The sequence below is a fragment of the Gallinula chloropus genome (genome assembly GCF_964237585.1).
Source record: "Gallinula chloropus genome assembly, chromosome: 7".
NCBI classification, from domain to species: domain Eukaryota; kingdom Metazoa; phylum Chordata; class Aves; order Gruiformes; family Rallidae; genus Gallinula; species Gallinula chloropus.
The window spans coordinates 9274295-9291558 of record NC_140092.1 but is presented as its reverse complement, the minus strand read 5'-3'; the positions used below and the strand labels follow the sequence as shown (position 1 = coordinate 9291558).

Here is a 17264-nt window from a genome sequence, read left to right as displayed (position 1 = left end):
TAAATTGTGGATCCTAATTTTTCCAAATGGCTTCTCACCTCAGAAATCAACTCAGCTACTAGGCATAGGTCCTGATGTAGAGATGTAGGTGAAAGTTTGTTCCTTTCTTAGGATGACTTTTCTGAGATCTCTGGGATATTTTCTTTTTTTTTTTTTTTTTTTGAGTAGGAAATAAATAGTCTCTGCATGCAGTTAGTTTTTCCCTGCCAGAAGCAGTAGACAACAGAGGCTGAACTCAGGCATAAGCCCTCCCAACTTAAGTAAGTGGTGTTGACTAAGCAGTGTCACCCGTAAGACATTCAACTGTACTAAAGGTTATAGATAGTAGTAAGGAGCCATTAGTTCTTCATCTTGTTTCTTTGACAGTGCAGGTCTGTTCTCTATAAAATGCTTGCTTATTTTTGCCTGTGTTAATTAGGAGCATTTATAGTCTGTTTGACCTCTGTCTGGAATTTATATGAACATCATCAGCGTGACACCCGTGTATTTCCTCTGGAAACACTGACATCCTTTTTCAGGAAAGCTGAGAGCTCTTACTCAATGCCAAATCCTAAACAATCTATGCACCTTTGAATGCTATTTATTCTTCCTTAGTTGCCAAAAATTAAAGATATGTGATATTATTTACCCATAAAAATCACTTGGATCAACTGGTGAAATCTTTTTTCCTAGACCCAATCATTGAGATTTTGTAAAGCTGTGAATAAAGAATGAAATGATCTTCTTGTTGTTGTAGCTGTTTAAAGCTGAACAACAACTAGTAAATAATGGCATCAATTTTAAAATGCATATTGATTGTGTATATGCGAATTTTCATCAGCTTGTGTTAGTCATCAGTGAATGTTTCATGTATCCATTTCCCAGGGCCAAGGTGTGAAAAAGAACACAAAACTTGCTTTGGAATTGATGAAGAAAGCAGCAGCCAAGGTAAAATGTGTAAAGTATTTTATTGCAAAAGTCCTATACCAGGTGCTTATAATAATGACCTCTGATTTATATAAAATATATACTACCATAATTCTGTGTAAATACTAGTTGCTTCTCTCAGAGTCTTCACCATGGATGGTGAAAGCCTTATTTCCCAAGCTGGGACACTAGACCACTCAAAATTCTGAAAATCAGCCAAAATTTCTGTGGAAGAAGAACCCTCTCTGCTTGTATCCTTTGGAACTTGGTGGTAGTTGAGTGACTTACAGGTGAATAGTTGATCCAGGAGTGGTTTTGCCTAATGTTCCTGAGCCTTTTCTTCTAGATCATACTAGGTACTTTATTTCCTAGGAGTGCCTACCAGGCTTCAGCTTTTGATGTAGAGATCTCTCCAGAGTCAGATAGAGGTAACTGCCATCTTTCAAAATCTGTGCTAGCAGGCTTTGCTATAATAACAGAGCATTTTGAAGTTGTAACATGAATGAAAAAGAGTAAAGACCGAGGTCTGGATTTTACTTCCACAGTCTGCACTGAGTGGTGCTGCATTCCTGCAGCACAACAGCTGCATGTAGAAGAATGGTGGCTTCCTGTCTCACCAGCTGTGGTGGTTTATGGCTAGTTCTGTCATCTTAGAGTTGGAGCTCCCCCAGGAGAAGCTGGTGACTGGAAAAAGACTGTAGCACACTGACCAGCTGCTCAGAGAAGACCTGAATGTCCCAAAACCTACTGTTTTTTCCTTTAGCAGGTGGGACATTGACAGGCACAATAGAGAAGAGGATCCTCACTCCATTTAATGATCTAATTCAGCCCAATTACCCAGGCCAAGATCTGCTCCTTAGTATAAAAATATAAGAGTACCTAGACTTTGAATACCTTCCTAGCTCTAGAACCAGAACTAGGTAAATTACAATGACAATAAGACTTCTGTACTGACCACTGCTAAATTGTGCCAGTTCTGTCATTCCTTTGAAACACAATACTACATGTTCTACTGCCTGATTGGGAAAGGCTTGAATAAACTGCGTGGCTTTTGCAGTGTGATCAAAATTCCCTTGAGTCAGAACCTGAGGAACAGATTCCAGGAAGCCTCCCTTCTAGAGACAACAGTTTCCTTATTCTCCTTGAAAACAGATTCTTTTGGTTTTATGCTCCAGGGCACGTTTTCTTTACACAAATAACACCATATTTATTGAAAAGTTACCTGCTTTTGTGTTTTAATGGTTAAGTTAGAAACAAAGGAAAAGGAATCCTTTCCAGAGGGCCTTTTGTAAGTGCCAGTGGCATGCAGCTCTTTGTACAAAAATTACAGGAGACTGTGCAGTGTAGAAGCCAACAGTAGCAAGCAAATAACTTTGTATTTGCATGCTGAGATTTTTTTAGGTAGTTTTTACCTTATGTCACTGTTCCAGCATGGTTACTATCAGACATACATTATAAGAGTAAATAACATGTTCGTGTTTATTGGTACAGAGTAATTTGAACTGCTGGCACATTTACAGCCACCATATGATCCATCAGCTTATCCAAAAAGACAGTGACTCATTGCAACCAAATTAAACACTGCCACAGGAAGACTTTCTCCTCTTGATCCATAATTATTGATGCAAAGCTGCAGCTTAGTAATAGCATGTAGCACTGTCTTAAGCAGATCTGCGTGATGTTAGTCAAAATACATTTTGAAAACAGCATCATTGCTTCCTATTTATTTTTAGGGAAACAGTCTAGTTCAAAGGAACTGGGGGTTTTGATTGTTGAATTTGCCAACCAGGTTTGTGAAGCTCACAAGAAAAGGTGCTCTGTTTTGGCTTTGCAGAGGAAACAGGTGAAAAACGGTTGCAATTTGTGTCAACACGCTGAATGCAGACACAACTGAAACTGACACTGGAATCTTACTCCTTGCTCTCAATATGAGGCCACAAGGAAGAATTATGTCAAAAAAAAAAAAGCCAGCAAACCTTTATATCCCTTAGTCCCAGATCAGTGTCATTCTGGCTGGATCCTCAGGTTCTAGATCTAGAATCTAGGCAAGGTCTCAGAGTACCCAAAGTCCAGCAGCCATTTGGAATTGTGAAGTGACCCACAGGAGAATCAAATGTGTGAGCCCAGGCTGTTGTTCTCTTTCCCCAAGGGCCTGCCCCAGGCAGTGAATGGACTGGGATGGTATTACCACAATTTCAGAAGAGACTACCAAAAAGCAGCCAAACAGTGGTTAATCGCTGAAGAATTGGGAAATCCAGATGCATCATACAATCTTGGTGTCCTTTATTTGGATGGGATTTACCCTGGAGTATCTGGTAGAAATCAAGTGAGTAAATATTTAATGGCATTATTTCTTACATTAGGGCCCAGTTTAGAAGTCTGTGTTTTGTTCTTGAGACCACTGTGTTCACTCTTGATTCAGACTTTGACACCTTTTATCAGAAAGAAGGTTGTTACTCAGGAATTCGGTGAGATTGCTTAGAAAGAGAAATGTTACTCAAATCTCAGCCATACTTACATGCATGTGTTCATGTTCCTTTAATTTAGAAAGAGATCAGGAATGAGTTCAGCTCCAGGCACTGCCTCTGCTTTCCTGCTGCCTGTGACAGCAGCAAGGATAGCGTGTGCTCTCACACTGTGTCATCCTTTCAGTTTCTCTCAGTTTGAGATTGGAAGGTACGTAGGGAAAGGATGCTTTCCACAGCAGATGAAAGCAGCAGAACCTTGTCCCTGAACTCATGAACAGCTATGCTACATTCACATAGCTTCTGTGAACCTCAGAACCTTCAACCCAGACTTGCAAATGTCACTGTTTAATACAGTGCTTGTGGGCTGCCTTAGTTTGGTTTGTCTTTCTGTGACACTTTTCTCATTGACACATGCAAGATTAATTTTCCCCTAATAGGAAGGATCTACTTGGGTTACGTTTCATAACTAGGTAGTTTATGACCAACAGCATAAACATAGCAAGGTAGGCTGTAATAAATGTAAGCAGGCTTTGAGCTTGGGGCTAAAAGATGTTTCCAGTGTGGCCTTTGTGGCCTCTATAGTCAGTGAGCATTTCTGCTGCCAGCAGCAACAGTGCTCACCCATGTGTGCATTTAACAAACACATTTTCCTTCCCCTGGGACCAAAATACATGTTTCTTAGTGGAGTGATAGGAGTACAGCTAAAAGTGTGCAGGTGCCTTTATTCACCAAAGCCATGGGCAAGGAGAAGTACCTTGTGATGGATACTCTCAAGTCCGTGCTCACACACAGAAAGCAATTTCCAATGGTTAAAAATTTCCCAAAATAAATTACTTCAGGCTGTATGCTGCGTTGGTTTACATTGCAGATGACTGTTTCTGAGATTAAAACTTGTGGAGTAACACAGCCCTTCCACTGCTGCAGCTCTAGCCCTGCCTATTTGGCCTGTGTTATTTTTTGCAAACTAGTTTCAGACACTTGAGAGCTGTGGTGGTGCTTAGCTGGACATAGGGAGCATTACTGCTGCTCCCCAGCCTTCACTTAGGCATCATCAGTGCAGCAGTCCTGTCCTGTGTCTCTTCTCCAGGATCCTTTATTAATCTCCCTACTAGTGAATAACTAATTTTCATTTTGTCAGGTCACCCAAGACTTGTATGCTACCAGGTGTTAGTTACACGTGTAGATACTTTTCCCTATTTGACATTCCATAGATTACCAGAATTTGTTTTCTATAAACCTTTTTCTGGGCACTAAACTATTAAAAAGTTAGAAGAATGGAATTCATTTAACTTCAGTGCATTAAAAGTAGTTAAACTAGCTTGTCCTCATTAGCCAATTGCCTCTTCATTTAACAAAATGAGTCCATGAGCATTAATAATGCAGAGTTGCTAATTGTGTCTTGTTTCTTCACAGACAGTTGCTGCACACTATTTCTATAAAGCTGCCCAAGGAGGACATATAGAAGGGACTTTACGATGCTCTCTGTACTACATCACAGGAAACATGGAAGACTTCCCTAGAGATCCAGAAAAAGCTGTAATGTAAGGAATGAAAGCACCTGTTAAAGGAGAATATGTTTCTGGTGGGATTACTTTGATTGTTAGGGATTTTTAACTTCATGGTCTAAATATATTGTGTTTTATGGTGCTTACCTCCTTGACAAAAGGTTCTTCTGCAGCAAGGTTTGATCCACATGAATATTTGTATAATTTAAATGACCAGTAGATTTTGAGAGATGCTGAGTATTTTTAGTACTTCTTCTTTTTTTTTCTCAAGAACAACTCAAAGAGATTGTGTCAAACAACTCTTAGAGGCTGCATCTAAGAAAGCCATTTTGATGGCTTTGATTTGCAAGAAATACCAGGCTTCTGATGTGGTAGAACTAGAATGTTGCATCAAGAAAAGGCAGATAATTAGTTATAGCACTCATTAACTTACATCTGCTTTCTTTTTTTAAAAAAAAAAAGGTTTGAAATAAAGTAATTTTGCCAAGAAAAAACATAGGATGTCTGGCAGGCTCTAGAGAGGGACCTGGACAGGCTGGATCGATGGGCTGAGGCCAATTGCATGAGGTTCAGCCAGGCCAAGTGCCATATCCTGGACCTGGGTCACAACAGCCCCGTGCGAAACTGCAGGCTTGGGGGAGAGTGGCACAAGAGCTGTCAGGAGGAGACAGACCTGGGGGTGTCAATCAACAGCCCGCTGAATATGAGCCAGCAGTGTGGCCAGGGAGGCCTGTGGCATACTAGCCTGCATCAAGAACAGTGTGGGCAGTAGAAGTGATCCTTCCCCTGTACTCAGGGCTGGTGAGGCTGCACCTGGAGTACTGTGTTCAGCTTTGGGCCCCTCACTACAAGAAGGACATTGAGAGGCTTGAGCGTGTCCAGAGAAGGGCTACAAAGCTGGTGAAGGGTTAAGAAGATGAATCTTATGAGGAGCAGCTGAGGGAGCTGGGATTGTTTAGTCTAGAGAAAAACAGACTGAGGTGAGACCTCATCAGCTCTACAGCTACCTAAAAGGTGGTTGTAGTGAGGTGGGAGTTAGTCTTTTCTTCCTGGTAGCTGGTAGCAGGATAAGGGGAAACAGTCTGAAGTTGCATCAGGGGAATTTTAGGTTGGATATTGGGAAAAATTTCCTTACTGAAAGGGTTGTCAGATATTGGAACAGGCTGCCCAGGGAGGTGGTTGAGTGACCATCCCTGGAGGTGTTAAAAACAAGAATAGGTGTTGTACTTGGTGACCTGGTCTAGTGTTGGACCTAGTAGGGCTGGATAGGTGGTTGGACTTGATGATCTTGAAGGTCTTTTCCAACCAAAACCATTCTATGATTTTGTGATGTGCTTATGGATGTGAATGCACAAAATTTTATTGTTTGCTCTTTTCTACAGCTGGGCAAAACACATTGCAGAGAAGAATGGCTACTTAGGTCATGTCATCAGAAAAGCTCTCAATGCTTATCTGGAACTTTCATGGTATGTTTGTTCTGTTCTTTTTTCTGTTTTGCACTTTCTTTAGAGCATGATAAAATAATTAACATTGGGCCACCACCTTAAAAAAAAAACCCCACAAATAGCAGCTCCACTGAAATCAGTAGCAAAACACTCACTGACAGAAAGGTGAGAAGCTGACCCTAAGCATAATTCAACATGTCTGGCACAATCAGATGAAAAAGAGAGAGTTGATAGACAGAAATAGTGTTATATCTGCTGTCTGTGACTTTCATCCTGTGGTACTGCAGTACACCTTTCACTTGTAAGATTTCCTCTGTTCCACAACCATACTTTGCTTTTTCTCACTTATGTGCAATTCCATGTCATGAGAGGTCGGGCTGTTGGATTAAACTTGTTCCTTTTTTTTGTGTACTGTTAATATTTTTTCTGTAAAGTATAAAAGGAAGCGACAATATCCAGTGAGCCAACCAAGAGGTGTCAATATAGCCTCCATGTCAATGCTCTCTTTTGCCATGACCTGTAGGTATGGGCATCAGGCTGTCATACATGATTAAGACAGTGGCTCGTTTAGTCCTGCAAGCTCTCCCTGCTAGTACTTAATTAGTGCTTCAGGCTTAGGAGATTTACAATAAACTTGGTAGTCTGTTCTGGAGTAACCCGTTCCTAGAAGTTTCTTTCTATTTCATCCATCACAGACATCTCTCCTGATACTTACCCTCACTTTTCAACACTGACAGTCTCAGTGAATATTTTCATTGCATGGTCTGATATATAGCAGTCTGTGACTCTACCCTGCTTCCTCTGCATACACGTGCATGAAAGTCCTGCACACATGACAGGTAGAGCATTAAGGTCCCAGAAGGTCTGGTTTCAACAACTAGGAGGAGTGCTGGAGTCACAACATCACAGAACGGTGGGGGTTGGAAGGGACCTCTGGAGAACATCTGCTCCAACCCCCTGTAAAGCAGGACCACCTAGGGCAGGTGGCACAGGATTGTGTCCAGGCTTCAGTGCACGAGAGAATCTTGAGGTCCAGCATGGCTTGTTACACCGAGCGTTGCCTGTAGGTGTAGCTGTTGCACGGGTTTGTCAGTGTTGGTTTATTGGTTTTGTTTTTTAAACTAAAATGTGTAATACTGTTGTGAGTTTTTGCCCAAATTTATTTTTTTATCTAATGTTAGGCATGAAGCTCTGCTGCATTACGTTTTAGCAGCTGAAACCGGGATTGAAGTATCACAGTCAAATTTAGCACACATCTGTGAAGAAAGGCCAGTAAGTAAATGTATTCACAACTCATTCTCCAAAAAGGAACATTTGTTGATAGTAATGTGATTCTTACCTCTTATCTGTGATATGAATGGATCAATTATTTTCTTTCCAGGACCTAGCAAGGAAATACCTAGCAACTGATTGTGTTTGGAGATACTACAATTTCTCTGTTTCTCAAGTCAATGCACCATCATTTGGTATGTATGAGGAGATCTTTCTAAATTTTAATTTTAACTTCTTCTAAATTTGAAAAGCTATTTTTGTCAGAACTTCTGTGTGAATGAGCAAGTTAAGGAAAGAATAATCCCTGCTTATTATACATTTCCTTTTTAGTGTTTTGATAGGAATACTAGGGTAAAAAAGGTATTTTAAGTGTTGTTTCAGTGAAGCTTTTGTGAGAATTAACTTTTTTCATGACATAAAATGGATAAAATTTCAATAAAATAAAAAAGCTAAGCCCTAAGAAGGGGCTAGATGTCTAGGAGCCTGAGGAATTGACTCGAGGTTTAAGGAAGAAAAAAAAACGTGAAAAAAAAGCAGTAGACTGTAGGAGCTCATAGTGTTTAGTTTATCAAAGAGAACATCTAAACCCAAATATACTTCCATATTGTAATTGAGTCATGAGAAACTAGGGAAGGCAAAATCATTCCTTATTTTTATGAGTTTTCTGTTAGGGCACAGAGTCTTATCAACATTGGCATAGCTTACCTTGGGGAAGTGAAGGATTCTCCATTTAAAAAAATAAATAAAAAAGAAGGTTTATTTACATGTCAGTTATATTCCTCCAGCCTTAAATTTTACTACATCTGTGACCTTAGTGACTTAGTTGTTTTGGTGCTTTTGAAAGAGCTAATCAATATTTGAAAACATTGATCTGGCTGTCTCACAGAAGTGTTTAAGGGCTTTGTAATAAGCACTCAGCAGAGCAGAGTATAAAAATAACCCAAGCTGCTCATTTAAACACACAGCAGCACAGAAGCAGTAGACACATTAGCAAGGTGCAGTTCAGTTGACCCTTTGGCAGATCCACTGGTATAATCTTACATTAAAGAAGCTTCTGACAGTCAGACTCATGGGGTATGACTGTGATTCCATTCCAGTAGAGGAGAGAAGACTTGCTGGGTTCAACAGGAGAAGGATTTTGTAACTATCTCTTCCTCACATGAGTAACATGAGGGGAGGTTTACCTCAGACCCCTTTCTGCAGTAGTGGAGGGCAGAGATTCCCAGGGCTATGTTATCAGAGCAGTGCAGGGTGGCTTGGAGGCCACTGTCTGCAGGAGTGCTCTCTGGGCGAGGGCTGGAATCACAGAAAGATTTCTGTAAAATATTTGCTGGTCATTGCTTTCTTCCAGATGAAGGTAATTCTTTACCTACCATTCTCCTGGGTTGGATTTGAAACTAAGGCAATTACGGTCAGCAAAGTTCTATAACTTTTGGGATGGGTTCAGCTGCCACAGTAGCGAGTACAGAACACACACTGAAGAGAGCATGTCTTTCAGTTTCATCAAGTTAGTAGAATTACAAGGCTACAGATCACTGAAAGAGATTCAGCAAGTGGAGGAGGAATGCAGTACAAAATGTTTCTGAGATTTTTGTAGCAGCATCACTCACTAAATTCATTAAAGAGGAAACAGGAGAAATTTCATTCAGTATAAATATTTTCCATTGGTAGGCTGATGTAAAGCAGCCACAGAGGCAACCAGAGAAAGACTACTTTGATTTTGCTTTTTAATATAGTGCTTTAAACAGAATTAACTTCTCATCACATCACTGTTTCATTAATTCTATTCCTACAAATATTCTCTGCTTCTGTTTTCTTCCACAGCTTATTTGAAGATGGGCGATTTCTACTACTATGGTTACCAGAACCAGTCTAAAGACCTCGAGCTCTCGATGCGGATGTACGCGCAGGCTGCGTTAGAGGGAGATTCACAGGTGGGCCTGCAGTTGCAATGTGTTTGTGAAACATCAGAGTTTAGAACAATCTGATGATATGTCTGAAACTGGTTGTTCTGCTTGGCTATATCTGCACTGGAAAAACCTGCTAGAATAAGTTACAATTACTTCGAAATACTTTGTAAGTCAGTAGTTACTGTTTCATGATGATAGAAAGTAAAACTAGCATAGCTGGACAGGTCTAGAATTAGGCTGTTTTAAAAGCTAAAGGTGAATGGCCCAATTCAGTGCCACCCTAAATTGCCACTGTTGTGGCCTTCATATTTTTGCTCCTGTGAGGGAAGGAATGAATAGAGGGGAAGAATTAATAGATTGCTGAGTTGTATTCTAGTCCTATCCTCCTCTATGTTAGGATATAAACAAGACGACTGTCTCATTTCTCTTGGTATAGTGAGTGAATCCTATGGTGTATTTTTTTACTTCATCAACAAAAGCTTCAGTTTAAAATGCTTTATAATTACAAGATAGACCCTATCACAGTACTGAAGACATGGAGTGTTTCAACACTGAGTTTCCGGCCCTCAGAGCCTCCTGAAGTGTCCTGGGTGCAATATTCTGTTTGCCCTGTCCCTATGACAGTGTCCCCAGACAGTATCTTGTATGTGGATTTATTAGAGGTATCATAGTTGGATTCTGTTTTGAGGATATGGAGACAAAATATTACTACTAAACAAGCAAAGGAAAGAAGAGATGCACAAACACTTACTTTAAAGTATGGAAGCCAAACTGATGGAGGATCCTGTAATATACCTCATGTGTTAATCTTCATGACTCTGAAGAGACAGGGATGTGTAAGATGTCTGAGTAGGTGAAATGTCCACTGTCAGTTTCACTATTCAGGTTGCTTTTGATCGATAGAGGTAGGTGGAGGGGAATTAAACAGTAACAGAACAGGCATTGATTTATACTTGCAGGCTGTATTTCCCTAATAGATAAGATTAGAGTCTGATATGGTGGCTGTGTTTAAAGATCAACTAAAATTAAAAAGGCTCAGGTGGTTTCTAAGAAAACTGTGTCACACAAACAAGCATTGATTCTTTTTCATTTTCAGTATTTACCTATGTTTAGGAGAGAAGGCTCTCATAATTATGCAGGGAAGATCACAATATACTAAATTAGCTTATGGAAGACAGTTATAATTATTTTGATACTCAATGCTTACAGTAGACTTCAAATATACCCTATGAAAATGTAGTGGTTAAAAAGCATGTGTGCTTTTTTATTGTCAGGGTTTCTTCAATTTGGCCCTTGTCATAGAAGAGGGCAACTCCATACCTTCCTACATTCTGGATCACTTGGGAATTGATCAGGCATTGCATTCTAGTAATATGTCACTTCTTCAGGAGCTTTATTACAGGTGAGCCCTTTTTCCCCTTAATCAGCATCTTCTGGTTTTCCTTGCAAGCAGCATTTACACTGGGGAGCAGCAGCTCCTGTAATTATTAACTTTGCTCACTTGTATGATTTAAGACAACAGGCTTGAAATGCTTTAATTACATAACTCTATTTCAGTTTGTGCTTGTTAAAGGGACCTGATTATATGTGATCACCTGAAATAGCAGGGACTGGATTTAATGATCTAAGAGGTTTTTTCCCCATTTAGTGTATTTAAGTTCCCAAGTTCATCACTTACAATTTGTCTGTACTCCAAACCAATCTTTTAATGATAAATATATCATAATATAATACAGAACATAGAAGTATGTCACAGAGATAATAGCAGTCTTTCCTGTTCACCCTGAAAAGGTGTTCCAGCCTGGCACAGATACTGTGGCACAGAATATTGAGTGTGAGAAGGTTACAGGCCTGCTGGCAGAACTGCCTGTGCCAGGACTGTTTGTGCACAAACCACCTAGAGAGCTCTGGTTACAGTACAAAACTTAGATTTCCTTTACTGGGGTAACACAGCAGGTGTTGGAAAACTGGGTGGGAATGGGAAGGTTACACAGTTTCTGGTGGATTTGTGGAATTGCCTTTCAGGTATTTAAAGAAGGGTGACCTAATGGTCAGTTCTTGAGGCCATGAACCAAGAATGAGTGGTTTATCTTCTGCTTTGCCACTGAGCGTTGTGTGACCCTAAAAGAAGGGAGATGATATCAACATTAAAACCTCATTTGTTGATTCACAAACAATCCACTGATTGTTAGCCTAATTTACCACCACTCTGCATGACATTGCCAGCCAGATAAAAAGGGGTTCGGGGCTAGCTACTGTACCTGGGATTGTGGGCTTGAGGCTGATTTCTGCCTTCACTTGGCAGTGAGAGTAACTTCAGGGTTGACCATGCTGCAGGGTTTTTCCATCATCATGCACTTTTATCCAGAAGGACATGTACTTTAAAAAAATATATAATAATCATATTTTCATATAAATTTTATATTCTTAAAATATAAAACTTTGTATAAAATATTATTTTTATACATATACACACATACTCACCCTTCCCTCCTATCAATTGTAGCTTAGAATAGCTTAGGCAGCTAAATCACAGGCACCTCCCGTATAGGTGAAGTCCTAATTAATGGCACTGATAAAGCTGCTAAGCTCACCCTACAACAGATACCTTGTAGCTAGTCAGCTAAACCACTGTTCATGCTCTGACTGCACTGGGTAGTGCTCCATTGCCTCTGAAAGCAGCCTTGGCACGAGCATCCTGCGTAGGTAACTAAATTTTGTACATCTAATCTTAAATCCAGTCCTACTGCCGTTGACTCACATCAGTTAGAACAAAGCATCTTGGGTACAACCTTGTACTGTGACTGTTTGGCAAGGGTAGCCTGGATGCTTAGACCTGTTGTTGAATAATAAGAAAATAAGAAATCCACTCCTAGGGTAAGGTATTCTGTGCTTAATGAGGTTAATCAGGTATTTTGATGAATTTTTCACCATCTGTAAGACAGTGATGATATTATCTGATTGTTTTTCTGGGTTACTGAGGTTTGCTGCAAACCTGCTTGAGATTCCCAGATGTCAGATGCCACAAAATTGTAGAGGAGGACTAATTAGTTGTTTTAATCTTCTTCTTGTAGGTGTTGGAATAATAGTAACCAAGAATCAATTAGTCCATGCTCATTAGCATTGCTTTATTTCTACATGAGAGTTTTCTGGAACAATATTTTACAATCTACTCTGGTATGTATTGCTCCTTTGGTACATGCACAGCTCATTTGGAGCACCACCTTGGCTTTGCACCACACTAATTATGGTTTTAAACTTACTGTCACAGATCTACTTCATGGGAACCTTCCTTGTATCGATTCTGGTTGCATCTGGAGTGCAGTATTTTCAGTCTTTGTCTGGTAAGTATTCGTCACAGTCAAACCTAAGAAAGGGGAATCATCTTTTTCATTTCAGTAAAAACTTCAAAAATAAAAGCAGGAATTCCACATTTGGTAGAGGTACCTCTGAACAGCAATGCCTTTGACATGCAAGTCGCTTTCTGATCATTGAAAAAGAGTGTAGATGAAACACACCATAGGTTTAAACCTGTTGGTTTCTGAAGAATGTCCCTTGATAAAGGAGATTCTTAATAAAAACATTAATTGCAGGAGGTTATGGCTGGAAACACGAGAGTATTTCCCATCTCTCAGCATGCTGTATTGCTAGAGTAGTTACACAATTGATGTCATACGCTGTCTCTGCTATATGCCATGAGGCTGTGTTCCATGTTTCATCTGACTGGATCCATCAGATACAAAGGGGTGACAGAGCCCTTACATTACAGTAATGTATGAGGAGTCAGCTCAGCCTCTTCAGGCCAGTAACAGAATCAGTAACTACATTCAGTCAGCACTTGCAAACTCCTCCTGCCTAAACCAGAAAGTCTGGCTGGACATTCTCTTTCTTGATTGCACAAAGAATATTAAGATATGCCAGACTTCAGTCTCTTAAAACTCCCATTATTTTCTTACTGTGATACCAGAGACAAAGCTGCTCAGGAAAGCAGGGGAAAAAAACCCCACCACATGCAAAAATAATGAGTCACCATTTTAAAAGCATTGCCAGCTTCAACCAAATGTTTCACTGCAAACTGCAAGACAGGGTCTTGATTGGGAAGTTGTGAAACTAATATCACCAACTATGAAAAGAATATCTTCCACTAGCTGCATTTCCAGGTATTGTGATTTCATCTCAGTAGGCAGGTTAAGACTATGTCAGAAAATACTGTTTTCGGACCTATTTCTGTAATAAAATACAGGAGAAAATTACTTTCCATGTTGACAAGCTACACCTACAGGGAATAGTATTTTTTAAAGAATTATTAAATATAAAGAGGTTATTTGAAATGTATAGTTCCTAGATAACATTTAAGACATTCAGCTGTGAATAACATGATGACTATGCAATTAATTCTGAAGCCCTGCTTTCTTTTCTTACTAGCCATAATCTACATAACTTGAGTCATACCAAGTATGTACAAAGTATATAGATAAAGTTGCAGATGTTTTTCTATCAACACTTCCTAGCCTTTGAGTGTTATCTTTATGTGATTTTGTATCCACATAATATTTAAATATTGATTAATATGCTTTCCAGGTGCAGTGGGGTCTTTTTTAATTATTTCTTTTGATGCTTTTTTCCAAAGCTCATAATTCTCCTGTAACAAGATCAGAGCCATTGTCAGATGAACCTTCTTCCTCAGGGAATAGAAACGAGGATGCTACCAGACTAGTACAGCAAGATGAATCTACTTTTTCAAGCGATTTAACACAGCAGGAGCCCAACCCTCAGAATCCTCTTGTTAGAAGCTGAAGTGTAGTTTTTAAGTTTGACATCCCATTAGGAAGATGGGATATGAACATCTACAAATCTTAAGAACTGGCAACCAACCCTATCAGTGGCATTAATAATGCAGTCCAACAACCAAAAATTGTAGAGGGATTCACTGATCTGATTTCTCTGCTCTAGAGGAAAACCGTCCCTATAATTTATTTAACACTCCAAATAGACAATAGAGGTTATCTTGCTGTACCCACCCATGGTCATACTGCATTTCATTAACAGACTGGAAGAAAACATGCAAAGTCTTTGCCTAATTGAAGGATGAGAAAACCTCCCCCTAGTTTTGGCAAAGAAGTTGTTATACTCACATATCTAATATCTTACTAATTGCCTACGTTGAATTTGAGGTTATTTTACTGGTGAAGTTACCAGAGTTGTCCAAGTTGGAACTGTGGACATGACATAGAAGCATGCCACCAACACTTTCCAGGTTCCATGGCACACCCACCAGGACTTTGGCACATGCAGGGAATAACTGTTACTTTCTGTCATTTTATGTTCCATCCTAACTGCGATCAGAAAAGTGTTTTGTTTTGAAAGAACACAGGGGAGATTTGCAGTATGATCATAATGGAATAGTTCTGCTAGCTGACCCTTGGTCAGTTTCACAAGTGTCAGCAGCTCCCTGGTGGGTACAGCAAAATGTTTCCCACCCAGTCAAGAGCCACTGATCAGAGAAAGTAGCTTCCACAATGAATAAATAAAATAATACTTAAGTGTGAACCAGTGACACAAAGTGAATGAATGTTTTATTTTTGGACTCTTCCATAGATACCATTGGCAATGATTTATTTTGTGTTCTGCAGTAACTCTTCAAGACACCTATTCAAATGAGAGTTTTTGATAAATGTTGAAAGGGAGATACTGGCTAACAAGTATGGAGTGCAAATACCTTCTGTCTGATTTAAAGCCGCCTGGGAAGTGGCTGTAGGAAGGATCTGACCTTTAAAGCAGGTGTGCATGCACCTCTGAGAAGTGATGTAGATCACAGACTATAAATTGCATCAATCTATGCATTATTGGGGGTTAAATCCACTCTCCTTGCACTACATTATTTACTCTTGTAAATAAAAATATTTTTCTAATTCAGCCTGCATGTGGGGGATTTTTTTAAAGCACCTGTTGGATGAAGCAGTACCTTGCTGTTCCAAAGTGTTGAGAATGTTGTGTAGGTGTCAGTTTTCTTAGCTTCCAATGGGACAGTCAACCCTCCTTTGAGGAATACACCATTGTCACTGAGCAGACCTGGAAGAGTTTGTGGTTTGTTTCTCAATCAAGACAGAGTTACTGATGGTAAGAAGGCAATTAATTAAAAGGGAAAAATCTTCTTCATCCTTTGAGATTAATATATCTCATCAGGTATCTTTCACTTGCAGAAATCTGAAAATTCAAAACCAGTCAGAGAAGAGCTGATGCTTCAAGGCAGCAGCTCAACAGAGCAATAAGTGGAAAAAGCCCTGATGTTGAAGCTTCCTCCCCTCCAGCTGTATAATCAGAAAACAAATTGTGTGTCATTTTTTGGATGGCTAAGTATTTTGAAGTGTTACAAAGGAGCTCCACTCTTACATACTAGCTGGTGTTACCTTGCAGAGGTTTTGTGCTGTGGCTTTGATATCCATTGCAACTGGGTCCCTGGCGGTTTTGAGTTCCAAAAACTCATGCAGCTGGATTTCATTATATCCAGTTCCATAACACAAACATATGGCTATTTCAACAATCCTCTCAATTTTATCACCTAATAAAAGGAAATGGGGTGTTTTTATTAAAACTGGGGCAGGTTTACATGGTAAACCCTCAAGTATTGCAGAAAATCAAGAGTAGCCTTTGAAGACAATAGACTGTTGTCATAACATAGGCAAGATGTCAGGTACCCAATGGCACATACAGTTAGATGGTGACAAAGACCATACTTGAGCATGCATATGGCAAATCTCGCATGGGGTAAGCTACACATGTAGCAAGATACATCTTACATGTGTTATATGTAGCAAAATTGAACTCCCTCATGAAATATTAATCCTGTGGGAGCTTGTTGGTGGCACAGGTGGATTCACAAGGTCCTTAGAGCCACATTACTTTTGGTTGTGTAGCTAGAGGTCTGAGGTAAGTGCTGGCAGTCAGGCTGGCTGCATTTTCCTCTCTAAAGCCCACCCATGTTCTCAGCTTCAGTAGTTAATTTGCCAGAAACGTGGTTTCACATCTGTATCGCAGAGGCAGTTGCTGAAGCTGCAATATATTTCCTCATAGCAGCAGTTAATCATTAGGGCTTTGTTTATTGTTAGCCCTTACCTCAGAAGTTCTACCAAAGCATACTTAAAGCAACTCTTCACAATGCATTGGCAACACTTAAGGCTGAAATAATAATAGTTACATTATTATCCCTCACTACTTATAATACCTAAGGGACTGTTATTTGACAACCTAAAGAATCACATAATGCCCAGAGAGAGGTGATGGCTAGTTGAATAGAGCAGCTACATCGTTCTACTACATACATTCACACACATACACACACAACCTTGCCATATCAATAATTACCTTTTGGAAACAAGACCACTGAAGCTTCTTGTTTCTGCAGCCCACACTGAGTGGTCCCAATGGGAGAGAGGGAATGATAAGTCACAAGTATGGAGCTAAAATGCTGCTTGTTTATATGCATTTGGAGGAAGTCCAGCCCTCAGAAAGGCACAGATAGAAAGGTGGCCACCACTTAGGTACTCTTTCTCCCTTGGTTCTGCCCAGAATCATCTTTAGCAAATGAATTGGAGGTAACAAAGGATTTCAGAGCAGTTAGTTATTTACAAAATAGAGGCCTAGTTATCTAAAATCAATGCAATTTACAGCAACTAAGTAAGTAAACAGTTATGTGTTACAGCAAGTGACAAGGGAGAGAAGTTACTCCATGCAACATATCAAAGTGCTATGAAAAAG

The 17264-nt window shown here is 39.8% G+C and overlaps 1 protein-coding gene across 1 annotated transcript in view; it reads left to right on the top strand.

The window, feature by feature from the left end:
• SEL1L3 (SEL1L family member 3) overlaps window positions 1-15422 on the top strand; it is a 31027-nt gene extending 15605 nt beyond the window's left edge. The window contains exons 13-23 of the mRNA XM_084266733.1: window positions 865-927; window positions 3056-3232; window positions 4788-4915; window positions 6262-6345; window positions 7506-7596; window positions 7706-7790; window positions 9421-9530; window positions 10781-10908; window positions 12581-12683; window positions 12778-12850; window positions 14137-15422. Coding sequence (XP_084122859.1) covers window positions 865-927; window positions 3056-3232; window positions 4788-4915; window positions 6262-6345; window positions 7506-7596; window positions 7706-7790; window positions 9421-9530; window positions 10781-10908; window positions 12581-12683; window positions 12778-12850; window positions 14137-14303 — 1209 coding nt within the window. The 3' untranslated portion in view covers window positions 14304-15422. The remainder of the gene's footprint in view (window positions 1-864; window positions 928-3055; window positions 3233-4787; window positions 4916-6261; window positions 6346-7505; window positions 7597-7705; window positions 7791-9420; window positions 9531-10780; window positions 10909-12580; window positions 12684-12777; window positions 12851-14136) is intronic.
• Window positions 15423-17264: the final 1842 nt, after the last annotated feature.